This window comes from Parasteatoda tepidariorum, chromosome 3, assembly GCF_982258835.1.
Source record: "Parasteatoda tepidariorum strain Cologne lab strain chromosome 3, Ptep-v5.0, whole genome shotgun sequence".
Taxonomy (NCBI): Eukaryota; Metazoa; Arthropoda; class Arachnida; order Araneae; family Theridiidae; genus Parasteatoda; species Parasteatoda tepidariorum.
Genome location: NC_141757.1, coordinates 29,572,201 through 29,594,085, shown reverse-complemented (window position 1 = coordinate 29,594,085; position 21,885 = coordinate 29,572,201). Strand labels below are relative to the sequence as shown.

At 30.7% G+C, this 21,885-nt stretch overlaps 1 protein-coding gene across 2 annotated transcripts in view; it reads left to right on the top strand.

The window, feature by feature from the left end:
• The window catches only part of LOC107440526 (cell adhesion molecule Dscam1), a 193,137-nt gene that overhangs the window by 94,290 nt on the left and 76,962 nt on the right, over positions 1-21,885 (top strand). For both annotated transcript variants that reach the window (XM_087159008.1, XM_087159007.1), the window contains exons 5-7: positions 5,898-6,015; positions 8,124-8,299; positions 13,423-13,692. In XM_087159008.1, coding sequence (XP_087015134.1) covers positions 5,898-6,015; positions 8,124-8,299; positions 13,423-13,692 — 564 coding nt within the window. The remainder of the gene's footprint in view (positions 1-5,897; positions 6,016-8,123; positions 8,300-13,422; positions 13,693-21,885) is intronic.

Here is a 21,885-nt window from a genome sequence, read left to right as displayed (position 1 = left end):
GTATGAGAAGTTCGCAGATGTCGTTTCAGATTTTTTTTAATTATTTTGTAAAGTAACATTTATTTTATATTACACACTTTAAAGTACATTCTTTGTATTTTATTTCAAGCGCGTATATTGTAAAATAAAATTTCAACTAAAGGTGATTGCAGTATCTAAGAGTTTATGATTTATGATTTAATACTTTTTGTCATTTGAAAGAAAAGGAAAAACAGCAAAACTTTTTCTTCAGATATAAATATAAAAAAAGGTACAATGTAAACAAACAATTTGTAAATTGTTGGTATAATTTAGATCCTTAAGTAAATCCATTAAATACTATGCTTCAGTCTTTATATAGAATAAATATTTAAATAGCTATGACAATTAATTTTTTACCGTTCTTATAGCTTATAAATCATTTTTGGAAAAATGCGTACAATACATATACATGTTTTATTAAATTTAAAAGGTAAATAAATAAAATAATGTTATAAAGAAGCTTCAAAATATTATGATGATAGGAATGTTTGAATTGTGTTTGTGTTTTAACTATAAGCTAATAATTTTAATTTGTGCTCATTTTGTCAAGCTTTTAATTTCGTTTTATTTATGTACTATTATTGGATTATAATGATATATTTATTATAAAGCCTAAATTTATTCCAAAATGTAAAATATAACTGCAATGTTTACCTCTGGAACATGCAAAACTATTTTGACTAGTTAAGGTAACGTTAATTTTCTAGCGTTTTTATCGTTAAAAACATTTCAAAACATTTCAAATTATTTAATCTTTAATAATTAATATCAATTAAGATTTTAACAAACAAAAAATGTAAGGAATAATCGCATTTAAATATTTTTTTAAGAGAAAAATAATGTTAAGATTTATAACTTAACTATTTTTTTAACAATACATTTTGAGTGTGAAAAATTTAAAATTTAAATTTGTATTCAAATATTGCATGAATGTTTGAGACTGTAACTAATGACATGACATGAAACTATATGCATCGCATCATAAAAAAATGTTTCCAACACACAAGACTAGTGACATTTCTTGAGGGTGGAGAAATTATTTCCAATGAGAAAAAGAACTTATATTTCGATTGAAGGTGAGAAACGAAGATCTTCTCAATTAATATATATACACAAGAAAAGCAAAAAAATTTCCAAACCCTTTCTAGCACTGGTCACTTACAATTAAGACTAATAATAACAAGAAAAATTTAAATTCCTGAAAGTTAATTTTATGTGAGTATGTCTTCAACACTTACAATCATTGAAGAATCACTATTGTGTTTTATAGTAACAAAAAAAGCACCAAAATCCTTAAAAACTAGTTTATTTGGATATAATTCGTAAACGCGGACTTCTGGTGGAAAGTGAATGAATTAAACACACAGTAAGCAATTAACTGGTTTTAATTTATTTTTAATTTCTTCTGTGTTCTTCCCTATTTAATAACAATTGTTCAAATGTTTGAAATATCCCTGCTCTTATCTTACTAAATATTAATCTGTGATCTCGCTTACGTATAGCTATTTTTTCATCTTACTTTGTAAAAAAATAAAGAATTATATATTAATGATGATCATTGCTAAAAACCCTGGTAACGCAAGTTCCAATTTGTAAACTACGTATAATCTCTATTTTAAATATTATATTTTATCTCTTTTAAGCAGATTAACGTAGGTAAGACTAAAGGTTTTACATAAATTTATAACAATAAAAAGGCTGAGGTGAAAAAAGAGCTATAGTAAATGCGATGTAGTAGCAAAATAATACGATAGTAAATAATCATTCCTTTCAGAGTTCATTGTTTTGTTAATTTTTTAAGCAGATAAGTTTGGGGACAATATATCTATAAGTTAAAAAATATAATCACATTACAGCTAGTTACATTACGACAATTGCGCCGGCCAGGTGGCCAAGCTGTTAACGCGCCTGACTGCGAAGTCAATGGCTGCGGGTTCGAATCCCGCTCTGGGCATGGATGTTTTTCTCTCTTGTGTTGTCCTTTGTTGTGTGTGATGTGTGAATATGACCCTATGAACGGGTTTGTGGCAGTGTGGCGTGGGCAATGTTACTCGCCTCCGTGACTTTGGTTCACAGGTGCCCACTGGGTAACGCGAAATGAGTAACACCTCTGGCATCTTCTAAGGCGAAACGAATAAAGTTCAGTGCCTGCCATTCAAAAAAAAAAAAAAAAAGAAAAGAAAAGAATACGACTATTGCATTGTGGGGAGAGTTAGTATCGACAATGTCAACCTTCATCGATGAAAAGGTACCCCAACATAGAGTCGAGTTAACATGTCTTATATACTAGTGAATTGTAGTTGTAATTTTGTAGTGGTAGACGCACAACAGCATGTTAGATTGCAACATAAAATTAATTTACAGTTTTTTTTTTCCTTCCATTTACAAGCTAACAACCTTTAACACGATCTATCAAGATATTTTTCTCTTTAAATCGAAAAAGAATGATAAAGGAAAAATTTATTCCCTTTTTAGACGAATTTGTGACCAGTTTATTTCTTTTCTGTCAATTTTTTTTAGAATACCCTATACTTTGTATATAATCTTATTTATATGTTACATATTATCTAACGCATAAATTATTCATTATCTTAATTAGGCATTATACGTGTTCTTATAAATTTATGTACATTTCATTTTTCAGATAAATTATTAATAAAATATTTTAGCATCTAGTAAAACTACTGCCATATTTTTTTAATTAATTAAAAGTGATCTATTTTACTTGAATACAATCTGCAAGAAAAGCATTTTTTTTTCTTTTTTATTTGGCACCCAACGCATTTCTTCCAAAATATTTCTTCCCTCAAGCTTGTGATTGCTGAACCATGAAATAACATCCTCATGAAAGAAATGAAACAAAAAATATCAACTGCTCTGTAAGGATTTGGGACAATGACTTTTGATTACATTCAAAAAACGGCCCACGCAAAGAGGCATGCATGTAAATTTTTCGAACAAAATAGTAAACAAAACAGAATCTGCATTCCTTATCCGTTTTCCGATGTTTTCACTCTGGTGAACTTCTCCTGTTGTTTTATTTTTCTGGGAGTAACGTGGCCAAGAATATCAAATCTCACTTTGGTGGAAATGGAATATTTCAAGGAAAAGGTAATGAAAGCATGAAGATATCGAAAACAAATATTTACAAATAGTACAATTGAATAAATGTATATGCAGAAGATGGAATTTATTAAATAATGTCTATATCTACATTGTTTTAAGCAATTTTAAAATAAATATTGTTGTAAGAATATTGTAAATGTCACTACTTGTTTTAATATAAAGTGCGGCTATTTTGCTTAGAAACGTATTTCAAGTTTCGGAATTAGTAATGCATGGTAAAAATATCACTTTTTTATAATATTAATGTTCCTAAATAAATAACGGATAAAGTATCTCTGTAATTCACATGTTTTAAAAATTGAGAGTAGCTCTTACATTAAAAGCTTTATGATATTAACTATCTATGATATTAACTATCAAATTTAATAATAAAATAACCGATTGCTTTTAATACATTCTTTAAATAGTTATCGAGAATTCTTTTCAATGAGTTCCATGTTCTTGTTCACACCTTTTTTTTAAAAAAAATATTTTTAAAGTATATTTATACTTTTAAAAAGGGGTTATAGACAAATTATAAGGCATTTACATTAATTTGTAACAAATCTTGTATTTTATCGATTTGTACAATGAACCTTTTCTAATATTTTACTGACATAATTTATATTTCAATACAGTGGCTAGAAATACACAGGGATTACCATCAATATATAATAAATCTATATGCTTCCAAGATTTAAAAACCGATATTGCACTACCAATAATCCAAGGATAGACCTACAATTAAGGTAATTAAATCTATTTGGAAGAAAAATAAAATCGTTTGTTTGTTGATCAAGAAAAAGATTAATGCAATAACACGTGTTTCCTTTATAAAAGTAGAACAGATTAAATTAGAGATTGATTAATGCTCATATTTAAGTATAATTGAATTATTAATTATAATTAAAAACACAATTATTTTTAAATAACATGACTTTAAACAATGATATATTTCACAATGATTTTAATCCATTGCAAAATCAAAGAGACTGGAGAAATAAGGCCCTATTTATTTTAATGGTTAGAAACAGAAATATTTATGATTAGAAAACATTTATGAATAAAAAATACTTATGAATAAAACATATTTATGAATAAAAAATATTATTTTCTTACATTCGGTTACATACAACTTCATTTAAGCAATATTTATGTTCATCTCAATGAGGTTACTCGCAATTATTTTTTCAATAACTTTAATTGATTTTTCCCAATTATTTTCTTTAATAAAGAAATCCCTCTATCTTAGATATCTGGAATTATCCAGTTCCATTTTAAAACATTTATACTTATTTAATTTTTTATTATTATTTTTCCACTAAAAAATCACTCTGTCTTATATATTAGGAGTTATCCAGTTCCATTTTAGCAATATTTATGTTCATAAACTTACTTTATTTTTCACTATTATTTTTTCAATAAAAGAAATCACCCTATTTTAAAACCATTATCCGCAAGCATAAGCACCAAATCAGCTAAAATGGAAGCAAATGAGCAGAACCCCAGCATTAACTCAACACCGGAATTTTCTCCTAGCAGCTAAATGGGGGATAAAATTACTAATGACGAGGAAAGAGGGCGGGGGCACGTGGCCCCACCTCTTGCGCGTTAATGACCAAGTATGTAACTAATCCTCTGTAGTGTGTCTGTAAATGACCTCCCTTAATCACATACTGCACAAACCTCTCATTACAGAGAAGAATGAAAAATTATTTCGAAACTTAGAAAAATTTGTCTAACTACTTTGATAATAAGAAGATATTCGCCAACATGAAATTCATTAGGAAAAGCCTGTTTCTTTTATTTTTAGAAAAAGAGTAAATGAGTTAAAATTAAGCATGCATTTCCCTGATAAAATTTTCTAAAATGGATGCGTAAAACAAATGAATAAATATGTTTAGCGTAATAAAAGAAATATTTCTGTCTTCATATTTTACGGTTTGAAATCCGATGATTCACAAATTTTCAATCACCTTTGTAAATTTGATTTCTAGCACAATACTCAAATTTAAATATTTTTACCTTACGCCTTACGTAAATTTTAATGTGTTTTAATCCTTGTCTTGAGTAAAATTTAATGTGTTCAAAAATTGAAATTTATATGTTAAAATGAAGAACTTCAAGACATGGATCATCGTATATCATTGAGCTGATTTGTTTTATTTGTGGAAAACACAAAATAAAATTAATTGCAATTCATCCTTTAAAATGTATGTTTCATACAAAATGTACTTTGAATTATTCACTTATCTAAGCATATAAATGTATTACAAGTAGGAAATCGTCCTAAATCACTCACCATGTCTTATAATGATTTCATATTGCAGATTAGAATGAATATATATATAAAAAATGAAGATTTTTTTATGTCAAAATGATTTTTTTTCAAGAAAAAAGAAATTATGTGTCGGAGAATTGAATTTTAATTCATACAATACCCGCTGTAAAAGAAAACTTTATTCAAATACCTCCACTAAAATACTATTTTATGTGATATTCCATATGCCTTTGCGTTTATATTGTACATATGCTTTTATATTATACACATATCTTAAGCATATAATTCATGGATAATTTTATAAAATCATGCACAAATTTTTATAAAGGATTCCCTGTTTTGTATTAGGTTACAAGTTTAAATAATTTTTTTTCATACGTCGATTTGTTTTAAAGGCAATTTGAGACTGATAATAAACCTGTGTGTTCAAAAATAAGACTTTGATTCAAAAACTCAGATTGTGAATACAAATTGTACTTTTTTATTTCAGAACCACATGCCTCAACCCTTCCGAGAGTAACATTCAGCCAATCACAGGTCAGGACAGAAGAAGGATCATTTGCTCAGCTGCCTTGCGTTGCACAAGGAAACCCACCCCCAACATATAGGTAAAACAGTTTCAATGAGAAAGGCAATTTAAATAAAATAAATGATAAGAAGCATACAATTAAAAATAATAATAATAATGTATGTAATTACAACTTAGTTCAAGAACTCACTACGGAAAATTATTTTTGTTGGCATTGCATTTTTATTATATGCATAAAAACATAAGTAATGCACCTTTCTTTCTCATTTAGATCACGTTTATTATGATGCCACATTTCAATACAACTCTATAAATTACGTAATAAAATAATTGTTGAACACTATTTCCTGGAAATGGCAGATTGCTATTCATTAGTTCAAGGTTTATTGTTCAACAATAATAGTTCAATTAGTTCTTTCTTTCTACTGCATTCTAAACATGGTCAGTGACAGTCATAAGGTGACCATAAGAATACGCGTCTGCTCGTAAATTATTACTTGAGAAATTTATGGTAACTGACCATAAACTAACGTTATGCTCGTAAAAATTTACTTCAATTCGGACATTGACGCTGTTTAACACTCATACGATTTATTTGACGAATTAAGGTGAGCCATGGAACTAGCCGAATTAGTATCGTGATGCTATTTATCGAGAATGGAAGGAATTACGTGTTCGCTATAAGTGGTTTCTAGGGGGATTGTGAGATAAATATTCTTTGTCATCGGTTGGGATCAAACCCTTATGTTAGATTACCCTAATTTCCTCAGTACTTCAAGTACTATGAAAAATGGAATACACTTCGAAATTAAGTTAGAAAACTCTAAAAAATTATAATTAATCAAAAAATATCGATCAATTCCCTTAATTTTGCTAAAGATCGTTACAATTACGAACACAGGGATTTTTCTCGAATAAGGGTAAGTAGGTTGGTACTTTATTTACATCGCCCTTGAGTTGCACAATGAGCTATTTACAGTGGTCTGGGAAACATCCCTGAGGATAATCCGAAGACATACCATTGCAATTTTGATCCTCTGCAGAGAGGATGGCTCCCCTGCTTTGGTTTCCCGGCGACATGAAGTCCTGCACTTTTCTGTAGAACAGTTTAATGGGGACCGATACCGTGAGCCCTCAGTCCCTACCCAGGCTGATCAAAGTGGTCACCCACCCATTTAATGATCGCAACCAGTGATGCTTGACTTCGGTGTTCTACTGAGAGCCGTATCTTTACGATCAGTTTACTGCGGGATTTCAAATAAGGGAATACAAATAAATGGCAAAATCTCCAAATGATACGGAAATTTCTTTGAGTCTAATGTAAGCCATATTTTTCTAGGCTTGCCTCAATAGACATCCCATTATAAGTGGTGCTCCTTAACGGTTTCGTTGTATTTGTAAATATTTGCTTCAATATTCCATTTCCAGAAAATTTGTTCAATCGGTTCTATTGAGTTACGAAATCTGATTCTTCTTGTTTGAGGAGGAAAATTCTACATATGTATATTAAAGTGTGCCAAGTGGTCTGTGTTTTGATGTTGAACAGAACTGAGGCAAATACTTGTGCTTTGGCTTATGGTCGATTAACAGTTAAAACCAATATGTCATAAGATGAAGAACAAAATCAAACTTTGTCTATTATGTGTAACTCAAACTATGTCTAAAGCTATTTTTTTTTTTAGTTTTTCTAAAACTGTTATTATCTAAAACTGTTATGCAATATTTCATTTTTATTGGCTTCCAATCGTTATTACATTAGTTTAAACGAAATTTTTGTTTCTTATTTATGCGTTATTATTCTAAACTTTCTTAATATTCTGGCATTGTAATAAATATTCTGGCTCTGGGATGTCATTGCAGTATGTTAAACAATAGAGTTTTCACTTCTGAATATAGGAAGTTAAAACGACAACGTGAGGAAATGTACTCATCCCAGCATTGTCTTAATAAGATACTAATTTAGGAATGCTCCAAATAGTTTAAAAAATAGCTTTTTTGCCTAACTTATTTACTGCACCAACTTACATTTACTTTCAAATTTCTTCATTTCTGCAATAAACCTGAAAATTGTGCGTCTATATGCTAATATATAAGGTGCACATTCTTTTGAAAGATATTTTTTCAACAATTTTTTAAAAAAAAATATTCCAATCATTTCCTTAATAATAAAATTTTATTTTCGAATAGATGGATGAAAGACACTTCTGGTGTTCTGAAACCCCTCGAGGAAGATGTTCGAATCTGGGTAAATCAAGGAACACTTAACATAAAGAAAGTTCAAGATACCGATGGTGGAAAATATCAGTGTATAGTACGAAACAGTATCGGTGAAAGACGAATTGAAAGTGTTCTTGTCGTAACAGGTAAAATATTTATAAAATTATTAGTTTTAAGTTATAAAATGTTATATACTAAGGCAGGAAAAATTGTATTTTTGCATCTATGAATGGGAAATTTATTATAACTGATTTTAGTTCATGCAGTTTTGTAAATGTACTCCATGGCAATTGCTAAGGAACAACTGCTTTAAGAAAAGTAGCATTCTTGATATCTTGATAGACGACCAATAACAGTAGATTCAAGAGTAGAGGCCATGGAAGAGCAGTATCTCTTCATTCATTCAAAAATACAATCTGTTAGGCATTTGATCGAAATTGCACCATAGGTTATTGAAATTATTTCTGAGTGTTCAATGTGGTGTTGCAATAAGTGAGTGCAAAATGTTAGCAATATATCATTCGAGTTCTCACCTCTGTGACGCAGCAACAGGAGTGTCATAAAGTGTCATCTCACGATTTAAAAACACCACTGAAGGTCTAATTGCTTTGTGATAGCATGCCGGAAGTTTTTGTTGGAACATCACACCTCAAGAGGAATGATGTGTATCTCCAATAGCAAAAAGGAAGAACAATGTTATTCTTAGATACATAGCTGCAGTGCTTACAACCACTACCATTAGACACCTTACAACTAGACCACTACCTTAAAATAAATCATAGATCATTCAGTTTTCTCAAATACTTTCCATAGCATCGATGATATTTGAATGATTATAACTCTAAACAAGAAGGATGTTCATTGCGCTTTCTGTTATATTTTATTACTTTTAATTTGTTATGCCAAGCTATTTGAATGTTCAACGTGATCGTGTAGTATGACGTCACCAAATTAGTATTGCTGAGGTTATTTGAAAAAGCGTGATTATTTTGCTTATAATTAAGCTTTTAAAATGTGTTATTAAAAAAATTTAATAATTTTAAATCAATGGTAAATGAAAGAAAAAAAAAGTTTTGTACTAATAAGCAAAGATAATGGAGAGTTGGAACTAATTCTTTAAGGATAAACAGAAAAAAATACAAATAATGTTATTAACGTCAATTAGATATAATTTTCTTAATAGTTAATAAATGAAGTAAAAAATAAGCAGTGCTCTAAAAAGCAAATTTTTTAAGGAAATGTAACTAGTTCGTGTAAGGGAGCTTAAGAAATTCACAAACTAATATTAAAGTCAATGATTATTAATTGGGCCGTGATGGCTCAGGGGATAGAGCCTTCGTCTTCCAATTAAGTGAACCGGGTTCAAAAACCAGCGATGGCTGGTCTATACGAATTCCTCATCCGGCTTGCACCTTCCACAGTGCTGACGTAAAATATTCTCAGTGGTAGACGGATCATGGGGTTAGAGTTCCCTTGTTGTCAGGCTAACCGTGGAAGAGCTTTTCGTGGTTAATTCCATCAAAATGCAGGTTAATTTCCTAAAAAAATCCTCCACGAAGGCAAATCCATGTCCAAGAATCCATGTCCACGAAGGCAAATCCATGTCCATGGTCCATGTCCAAGAGTTCTTGGGTTCGATCCCCTCCGGACGAAGAACCCCTTTGTAGTAAATGGTGACTGACACATGCTGAATCTGTCGAGTCTCAAAGTCTTACATGTTCCCATAACAAATTAATACCCCTGGGGGTACTGATCCAGAAGATTCCTTGTCTTCTTTATTGCTTCAAAATTACAAGGTTACGGAGTTACACATTAGTAGTCGTAAACCCAAAAATTGGGTCGGCTGTTCAACGGCGGATATAAAATAAAATAAAATACTTGATCCAGGAGTTCATTTGTCTTCTGTATTGGGTTGAGCAGTATATAATGGGCGCAAATGATACCAAATTTGTAGGCACTACTGGCCTCATGGTGATTGGTGCAGCTTTAATAGATAACAAATGTACTCTTATATAGGTACAAAGTATTTTATGAGTTAATTTGACACCGATTACAGCTGCACCAATACTGTACATTTTTGTGATAGATTTTGTACGCCCCGATTAATTGAAAATAAAATATTTTTCGAATGAAAGTAAATTAAAATAATAAATCTGTCGAAATATTATTCTAATCTAACAATCACACTCCTAAATGTTGGAAAATACAATATAAGAATAACCTGTATAATGTCTCTCACATCACGGTAAAACAAATCTGGAAAAGAACACAGAAGAAATGCAGGAAACCCATTAGACTTCAATTTAACAATAGTAAAGTCATAAGCAGAATATATGTAGTAAACAGCAAAAATTGTGATGCAATGTGAACTATCCATTAGCCCTCAGACGGAAACAACGTCTCGACATTCTTCGTGTAGGTAAATCAATTCTGTCATGTTCTTTGTTTGGAAAACTGCATAAAGGTTAGAAATTTTATTTACAATTTGTCTATCTGTGCATGTTGCAGAGGAAATATTAATTTAGTTAAATATAATCTATTTGCATTTTTATGGGCTTTTAAAAAACTTGAAATACAAATTCCATTAAAAGAGTTTTTTTGACTTACATTAGTGTTCTTATCTTTTTCATCAATATAAACAAAAATATCGATCATTTAATCAGGCTAAGAAGATAATGCTCGAGTTTAGTATAAATGTCAAATTTTAATATTGAAACCACAGCTCCAACTAAAGAACGTAAAACATTTTCTAAAGCATTTAATGTTAAAAAATTTTAAGTAATCATTTAAAATCAAACATGGATGGGGAACAATACGCGCTAAGTATAAATAAATAAAAAAAACGAGAAAAGACACAGTTAAAGATATGTAAATATACATTCTAATAGTTTCGGTTCTATAAGCATTAAACTTTCAAAAAATCTAAATAGAAATTGATAAAGGAAAATTACATAAAACAACACGTTGCAATGAGAAAGAAAATTTAACTTTAAGAAGAAGAACAAGTTTGAAAGGAAATATAAAAGGGGATAAAAAACAGGTGAGAGGAGGTTGAGTAGAATCTACAATATTCAAAATGTATAATATAAACCAAATTTCCAATTGTTTGGAAATAAAGTATATTTTTCTTAGCTTTGGAAATCTTTACCAATGTTTGCAAACATTTTATTTTATCTTATAACCGCCGTTGAACAGCCGACTCAATTTAGTGAGTTTACGACTACTAATGTTCATCTCCGTCGCTTTGTAATTTTGAACCTAATCCAGAAGACTCATTGATCAAGAATTGGGAGAAATTTGTGTTAATGGAGGACTTTTTGATGGAACTAACCAACTTTTACGTTACCTGGTGGGAAATGCACGAAAACTTCCATGGTCAGGCAGACGGCAAGGGGAATCTGACCTATGATCCGTCTACCACTGAGGATATTTTACGTCAGCACTGTGGTCGGTAAAAGCCGGGTGTGGAATTCGTATCGACCAGTCATCACTAGAATTCGAGCTCAGTGTGCCTCTTTGGGGAGAGAGCGCTCTGTCCCCTGAGCCAATAACATTTCTCATTGTTTGGAGATCCATTATAATTTAATTAATATGTCTTACAATCTAGAATTTACACCACCCACCCTCACACTGCCATTCTTTTATCATCTAGTACATTCATGTCATCCTTACTCTAATGATTAAACCATTTTTTTGCCAAAAAATGTGCTGGTTTTGTTACATTTCTACTGGCACTTTGTGTAAACACAAAATGCCTGTGCAGAATGGCATTGGCTAAGACTCTTGCTTTTACTTAAACTAGAATATGTCCAATCCTGTACTTTTATTTACTTTTTACTGCTGAAATCATTGCTTTTCTCTCAGCTTTACGGCTAACTTCAACATAGCCTACCCAAAAATATTGCATTTTCTAACACAGTAAGAACATTTTGAGCCAGTTTGGTGATTTTGATTGTGATTCTGGTCCTATTTTAAATTTCAACAGGCATAACTAATTTATCTCTATAAGAATATGTTTGATATTTTGTTTACTGGGACTCTGTGTAGGGAACTCTAACAATGATTTAGCCGATTCCACAGCTTTATCTGCCTGTACTACCTCTATCTGTATCATTTCCAGGCATGAAATCGCGTATTCTTGATTAAATTATTTCTTTATTACAACAACAGTTCAAATGAATAACAAATTACACTCTTTTAATCAGATTATAGCCCTTCTCCTGCATTGCATCTATGCATGCAGACCCATCACCTAGTTGAGCACTTTTGATTGACTCATATTTATTTGCCATTTAGATAACCTCCCGTTTTCAGTAATTCTAAAGTTTTAGTCTCTATTCATCATACTTTAATTATTTGCCATTTTCTAACCAACACAGTCTTAAATTTTAGGCAGTACTTCTTTTATCATTTGAAAATTTTTTAGGCGAAATCTATCATCTTAACATTTTTGTGTGTCTCTGCGTAGACGGTACTTTAATTTTAAGTAACTGTTTATTTTTTGTTTTTTTTTGTATTTGCAATTTTCGCTTATTTTATTAGCATTTGAATGCTCTTGTTTTGTCTTTCAACGTTTCATCAATCTCATGTTTTTTAATAAACATCTTACTGCTCGCACATATTTCATCAGAAATACAAATTTTACTCCTGATTTGTTTTAAAGCAGTTTGTTTATCACAGAATGGTATCTTTTTATTTATCAAACCCTACGTTTAACTCAACTTATACCTTTATTTGTGCTTCATTCCTATTTTTTTTCTTGCTTTATTTTTCACTTTGAACATTTACGGCTAGCAAATCGATATTTTAGCTAAGGAATTACTTAAATTAGTTTACCAAGTATGGCATAAAACAATACTACCAGTCATGTTTGAAGACATTGATTGAAAAAAAAGTTATTGCTATAGTATGATTATCTAAGGAAATTCATATGATACGGAGTTTAGGTTTGACTGCTGCTATGGATTCAAAAAGAAGCACATATTTAGAGAAGGAAGCTTTCTATATTTTTCCCACTGACCCCATTCGAAACTTTTCCCTAGTGTTTTCCCGAACCATTAGGTGATATAGTTCTACCTCTCAGTTAATAACAGTGCTCTAGTAGATTGGTGCGAGAAGTTCTTACTATAGACAGAGTATACTTTTATTTTCTATAATGTGTATAGATATTTTATGCTTTGTTTCAAGAAATTTCGCATAGTTTTGTTATCGCATAGTTTTAAAATACCATAGTTTTGTTATGTCTCAGTGACTAAATACTTTTTTTTAGCTCCCCTCATTGTCACCATGAGACCTCCAAGACAGGTGCTAAATATTGGACAGGAGGCCACCTTTAATTGCAATACGACAGGATATCCTGTGCATACGATCACTTGGAAGAAGGACCAAAGGCAACTCGTTTCCTCAAACAGAGTCAGGCTACTCTCCAGGGATGTGCTTCTCATAACGTCAGTTAGAAGAGATGACAGAGGGATGTATCAGTGTTTTGTTTACAATGACCTAGATGGCGCTCAAGGAACATCAGAGCTTAAAATTTCAGGTAGGTCTTAAAATTCAAAAGTAAATCCTACTTTTTTGCCATAATATATTATCTCAAGATCTTTTTCATGATAAGGTATAGTAGGATTATAACACCTCTTTAGTATGGCAGTAATGAGACACATGTGTGTAATTAATCATTCTTATAAACATCTCGTATGCATAAACGTTAAGTGATTGCCTGTTTGACACTCATTAGCGAAAGTATTTTAAAAGGAATATACCATACTATTTTCAAATGCAAAGGGCGTTCTAGTGGTGCAGTCGATAAAAATATAGTTCACTCCACTGGTGTAGAGGTCAGGGGTAGCCGACAGAACAAGGGACATGTATTGTAATGAGCACGTTTAATCTGCCGTGTTTGAAAATCCTCTTCTTCTTTGTGGTGAGGAAATTTGGAGAAAGTGGTTACAGCTCAGATGTTGTCCACGTGCATGATTTGGCCATGTTTGGATGAACTTTTCATATACCGGGTGTTCAAATAGAGATTTAAAAAAAAAAGTGATCAATGGCATCAGAAAGATGATAAAAGTAATCAAGAGGATGAAAGCTTGCCATAGAACATGGTAGCAAACCACATCGAGGGTTGAACATAGAGGTCATGCAACAGGTTCTACGTGGCCAATCCAAATTTTGGGGTAAGATATATCGAAGTGATTAAGGTATGAATGTCCACAATGCTTCAAAGCGAAGACCTTTAAAGCGCTTAATTTCGATAGGGCAGTCCTCAACTGATTCCCATCTTTCGTCTCAACTATTATTGCTATTTTCAGTTCCTCAATGCAGTTTATGACCTAGAGTTTTATGGCTAAGTTTCTGTCCTTATGATGATTTCATCACCCTCTGAATTTGCCGTTCAAGCTTTGGAACAATCTGTACAACATTAGAAATAATATTTTTTTAATATTTTATATACTCACGATTCAACATCAGATAACGCCAGAAAAATCAATTACTTTGCTGTAATAATACATTTCGATTAAGCGTATAGCATTTCTCAAAACATAAAAATAGCTCAATGAGGGTATTTGGCGAACATATTTATAAAAGTACAAACCCACTGGCGGTTAAGGAAATGGGCAAAATTGGGAGAATGTTTCTCCCCTACACACAGTTCCCCTATCAGTTAACATGTGAAAACCGGTTTTGCTATGCAGAGAAGACTGCAGGTTAAAATGCGACTTTTTACGTGCAGAACCGTCAGTGGGTTAAAACGCAGGCATTAAAGATGTATAATACCTGTAAATTGTAGGTATTGTAAATCATTTCTTCTATAACTATTTTTAAAAAAACAGGCAAATACTACAGACAAATAAATTATCTCATTATGTTAATACATTCAAAATCAAAATTGTTCAAACATATGACCCAACATATACCTAAGGAAATTTTTTGCTGTTTGTGCTAAAAAGTACAAACATATATAATATGTACAAACGTATTATTAAATTATGTTCAAACACATCTTTGCATACCGAATATATTGTTTCATTAAAAGATATTCATTTTATCAACAGGAAAAAATTTCCAGTCAAAATTTTGGTTCTATCTTATTACTGTTATACTGATAAGAAAGGTGTTGCGAGTAGGGATAAAAATTAAGATAAAATTTGTTCCAACTATTAGGTAACTACCTGTAAAGCGCATGTTGAAATATAATTACGTGTTTATCATTAAATGATCCTAAAGCAGCATGTTTTTCGCCAAATCCACTATAGCACGGTATTAAAATGTTTCCGAGCTACTTTAGTTGGAACTATTATTAAAGTTACAATTCACATTTTGTGTCTAAATCGACATTCACACAATGGGTGTGGCTTTTATGGCCAAGTTACAAATCACGCGATTAGTCCATTTCTTTCTTTTTTATTCATAATTTCAATGATATGAGCATTTCACTCTATCTAATTCAACTATGGATTTAATAATATAAATAATATTAAACATTGCTTTCTTTTTGATAGGCAAATAAAATTAGAGGTATGCTTAAGATTTTGCAGTGATGTAAAATCAAAATAAATCTCTTATTTAGGTTTTCACGAGTACTATATATCATGAAATATAAAAACTTTACCTACCAGGTTTTACTTCAGCTATGGTTATAGGGACTTGTCAATGATATCGATCTGCAATTAAATTTTAAAATTTACTAATTTAACGGTTTGAAATTATAATACTTAATCATAAGTTCAAACAGTTATATAAATAAATTGTTGTATTATTTTACTAAAAATTTACTTAACAATTGAAATTCATACAAAGTTTAGGCCATGAATAGATAATAAAACGAGACCAAGTAAATGTACGTATGTGAGCAAAGACGAAGTTAAATTTTAATAGAAAGAAATATTGTTTTAAAATGAGATTAATGTAATGGAACGCTTGAACTAGTTCCGCAGCTGAAATGTAAAATAATTATAACTAATTTGTTAATTAAATTAATCTTATTTAATTAAATAAGTTAAATTTGTTTTAACTTAATTGGAAGGCAATAAGACAAGCAAAGTGAGGAATTCCCGAGATAATTTTGACCAAAACCAAGAGTAGATTCTGTGAAGAACGAAGAGTAAACAAAGAGTGTTCAATGACTAAATAATATCGTACTAGATAGATAATATCCAACACGCGAATAAAACTCACCATTCCCAATTATATCTCCTAAAAATAAAATCAGTTTGAGAGAAAATGAAAGAGAACAAATTTTTCATAAAGGATGCACTTTCATTTGTGAGCGATCATCCGGTATACATCTGAAATATTTTTTTCTGTCTGTGTAAATTTTCAACTGCAAATGGAATCATCAAGTATGACTGATTTGTATTTTTTTAATTTTTTAGTTACAGGTTGTTTTAAAAGTTTTACCGATTTATAAAATGTCAAGAAATATTCTGAATTCAGTACTTGCTTTTTAAATATTGACTCGTAGTTACATTAAGGTATTATCAGCGACAGTCTTGGTATTCAATGTGAGATCCGAAATCAAAGCAACATCATATATATATATATATATATATATATATATATATATATATATATATATTATATATATATCATTTCATATATTCATTGCTCATTTTATATATATATATATATATATATATATATATATATATATATATATATATATATATATATATATATATATATATATATATATATATATATATATATATATATATATATATATATATATATATATATATATATATATATATATATATATATATAAAGTCTATTTTTTCCCATTGTGAACCACGAGGGTCATAGGGGTTGAAGATCCACAATTTTAGAATGTCATCAGAATTACTGACAGGCTTAATTTATTTCCAAGACTGGCTGGGGCAAGACTGGCAAGATGATTAAGGATCAAACCCTGGTCATTCGCATTTCATGTGTACTAACATACGTGCACATTTATATAAACTAACATACTTACAAATGCAGTTAAATCCGACATAAATATGCACTTTGTATATACGTAGATGATTTCACATATATGAGTTTTCCATAACCCTGTACACGTTTGTAATAATTATTAAATTCTGCATATATCGTTAATAAAAAACAATGAGATTTTTAAAGTGCTTAAATCTAAACACATAATCGTATTAATACACACTTTATTCAAATGAACGTAACTAATATCACACACAATTTTTCACGACGACAATTCTACCTCTTCAAGTTCATATTGCAATATATCATAAATTATGAACATATATGCATTACAAATTACAATAAAAAAATATACCAAAAAAGTATATTTAATAGCGAAACTCAAATATTTAAGGGTTGATTTATCTGGGAATTTATTCGAAAATCGCTTCCGTCACACTGTTCCTTCCAATAAAACGATATTAGGGAAAGCAATCTTTTCAAAATTGATTACCAGAAACAATTGTTCTGTTGTCTAATTGTATTCGATTTCGTTAAATAGTGAAATACATGCGTTGGAAGAAATAAAAATGATTTGTTTTCTTCCTGTCATGTGAAACCATTTGTGCTCATTAGCAATTGATGGGTAAATGCCTTCGGGCAAACGAATTGGTTAACAGTCCAATTATTCTTTTTTATATTGGAATCTGTGATTTCTTCAGCTAAATTATACCGTTGAATTTTATTATTTATTGGAGTGTTTATGTAATTGCATAGTTTATTAAAATAAATTAAAGAAAATAATGAGAAGAATCAAGGTAGTTCTGTTTGTAATTTGAAATTTTTTTTTTGTCCTTTTTAAAATTAAATCGGTATCATAAAATCTAATTTATAACCTCTAATTTGAATGACAAAATGATGAGCTAAAAATAAACAAAAGTAATAATTAACGAAGAAAATTAAATATATATATATATATATATATATATATATATATATATGATACTAGAATCGTTTTTCTGGTGAGGGCCGAGGGCCAAATGAAGGAAAATTTTCAAGAAGAGCATTTTTATTTTCAGATTATTATTACGTTTCTCTTTCAGCATAGTTGCCAAGTTTGAGTAAACCTTTATCATACCTTACAACTAGGTTTAGAGCGCACTTTTTATACAAATTTGCTGCCTGCCCCGTTAACCAAAAGGTTACGGCCGTTTTCATGTATTCGTCATCGAAATGATGTTTGAAATACCGGAAAAGATGAAAATCACTGACAGCAAGGTTTTGGCTGTAGGGACGGGTGGTCCATAACTTCCCAACCAAAAGAGTTGAGAAATAATAGTCCAATAAAACCGGGATCTGAGTTGCGGAAAGAGTCATTGTCATAGAGTAGCGAAATTCACTGCCAGCATGGCAGGGAGTTTTAATACTTCCCAAATCTGCCAGAGAATGAGGCAGACGAAAGATGCATCACTCAATGGAACTCCTACGTGATGAACGATTTGCCAAATTTGAACATTTTAAAGACGCAGAACTGGCCGTACAGTTTACCTGCACAGCTGCAACTCAGCACAGTTGTTCACTGGGAATGGGGAGACACGACACAAGCACTCTTGCGGCTCACGCGTCACCTATTATAGTACGCAACAAAACGCCCCTTACTAAAGTATCTATCCTCGTACATAGGCTGTGTTTTGCTCAAAAAAAATATAAACTATATGGCGTAGGCTGGGATAGCCTGGTTAGTAGGGCACTGGGCCTATGTCAAAGAGCTCGCTGATTCGATCCCCGCCTTCTGAAGACTCCCCGTGTAGTAAATGGTGAAAGATGCACGTTAAATCTGTCGAGTCGCAAAGTCCCCCATGTTCCCATAACAAATCAATATCTCTGAGGGTACTGACCCAGAAGTTTCCTTGTCTTCTGGATTGGTTCAGAATTACAAGGCTACGGAGTTGAAAATTGGTAGTCGTAAATCCAAAATAGGGTCGACTGTTCTATGACGGATATAAAATAAAATGAAACTATATGGTGCGTAAAAAATATATATGGAATAATATGGATTAAAAATAATTTAACATTAGGCAATTAGTTCAAAAATCCCTTACTTCTAAGCTTGTCAGCAAAATATATATGAAAGTTCTAATAATTTTAAGAGCTTTTTTTTACAATTTTTCCCCTACCTTTTTTTTTCCTCCTTCCAATAATGAGTATTTAACCATTGTTTTATAAACGTTCTATTCCTTTCCAAATCCTCATTTTACATGTGCCTGCTTAACTTTAATTCAAAGTACACTGAGGAAAATTGGAATCAAAAGTACCTGAATATGGTAAAATTTACCTAGTTTCTGACTCTTTGGGAAGATAAAAAAACTCGGTAATTTTTACTGCAGCGCTTTGGTAATATTTTCGGTAAAATTAGCAATAAATTATGGTATTATATGAAAAAATTTGGTAAATGTGGAACTTTTGATTTTATTGTGATATCTTAGAGTTTGACTCAAAACCCATTAACACTATTAAATTTACTTTTCAGTTCTGTATTATTTACTAATTGTGTTGTAATAAAAACTATAACTTTGTACACCAGAACTTCCGGGAAACTGATTCCATAGGAATGGAAAAATTACCAATTCAATGGTTAAAATACCTCATATGTTTGTCTAATAGGAATTATGTTTTTCGTTTTTCGCTTTTTTTAATAAAAATTTCTTAACCATACAGTACGATAATTTTACCAGCATTTTGTTTGCTGCATGTAACAAAATAAATAAATAAATTCCACTAAACTAGGAGGGGGCTGAATCTTTCAGTTAATTAAAAAACTAACAACAATTGATGAAATATTTTCGTATAAATCTTTTTATTTTATTATTAGTATTATTTTTGTAAGAGCTGTAGTGGCTCAGGGGATAGAGCTTTTGCCATTCACTGAGGTGATCCAGGTTCGATTCTCAGCGATGGCTGGTCGATACGAATTCCGCACTCGTCCATCACCGACCCATAAAATATGCTTGCTGACATAAAATATCCTCAGTGGTAGGCAGATCATGGGTTAGAAGCTCCTTGTCGTCAGGCCGACCATGTAAGGATTTCGTGGTTTTCCTCTCCATGCAACGAAATTGCGGGATAGTTTCATCAGAAAATCTTCCACGAATGCGAATTTCTCCCAATACTTAACCCCTGAGATCTCTTGTCTTCTGTATTTGGTTCAAAATTAAAAGGCTTCTCAGTTGAATATTAGTAGCCGTAAACTTAAAAATTGTCGGCCCGTGAAAGACGTTTATGAAATGAAATATATTTTAGTTACCCCAATGTAGCGTAAAATAAAGTTGATAAAGGAACGTTTCAGAATCGATTCACTGCTTATTCAGAATACAGCGGAGTTGAAATGTAATATTTTATGAAATTTTAAATTAACTTAAAAGAAGTTTAATGGAATTATAATTCCAAAAAAAGAAAGAAAAAACGTCCCGCTTTACAATGAATTAATTATGCTTTTACTCAAAATTATTTATTAATGATGCTGTAATTAATTATGATTTTACTCAATATTTTAAATTATATCTTTAAGCTGAAAACAAATTATTTAACAAACGTTCTCATTAAATGAATTATTTTCTGAATAACTAAGCCTCTTTCAATACAAATATTACACCAGCCTTCGAGCAGCCAACATATTTGTTCGACTGAGCTAATGCAAGGTTTATATATTTATGCATGAACTTGCCAATTTTAATTTTGGAATAACTATATACCCAAGCTATGTTTCTCACAATTTATAATAAAAATAATGCTATGTTAGTAAATTTAATTTTAAAGACAAATACTTTTTTCAAAGACTCTTTTAGTTCGTTTCGTTATCGTACTTTCAAGAGAGTATTAAAATAATTTAAGCTTCTAAAATTATAAATTTTCCTTCAGAAATATTTGAGAAGCTTTTCGAGTTTCTTAGAAAATTGAGTACTTCTACAGCTTTCTTATTACTTTTATCCTCACGTCTTCGGTTCTTTGAAGAGAAATTTATTATTAAATTTATTTATCAAACATCGCAAGTTGAGCAGTGAAATCGATGACTTGAGCAAAATGGCGATTAAAGCAAAGGTTATAAAACAAATTCAGAACTCGTTTTTTTTTTATAGAAGTAATGGGAAAACACTTGATTGTTGATGAAAATGGTTACTAGTAAATTAATTTATTTTTTAAAGTAATATTAATCTTTAAAAAGAACTACTAAATATTGAGATAAATTCGTGCTATGATTCAATCTACGGTGCAAATTTTTGGGAAAAAAATGAAAATAAAAATGAAAAATTATAAGAACGTAAATTTTAGATGTAATATCATGTTTTTATATTGTTATAACGCGTCGATATATATAAAAACTTACAAATGATTAAAAGTAGTTTTCGGTTTAGCTTTAATTCATCTTTATACAACTAAAGCATGAAAATCTATCACAAATTGAAGGAATTTTTCGTTATAAACTGTTACCCTTTTGTTGAATACTATGTAGAGAAATCCATCTTTATTTCAGCAAATGAGCTGCACTGTTGAAAACATTTAAAGGGCGGAATGCCTAGTTTATAATATATATAAAGAAAACAATTAAGGCCTATACAAAAAATTGGGTATCAGATGGTAGCTAGGCTCCTCGTGAATACCTTTGAGACTCAGTGGCCAGTGGCGTGGTAAGGCAGTGACAACATGAACTCTTTTATGTAGAGGCACCTTATTAATTCAGCATAGCTGATAGCTTAAGGACGTTTTAAAACAATGTAGCTTAGCCCAATACTAGTTTTTTTCTATGCATTTGTTTGGGTAT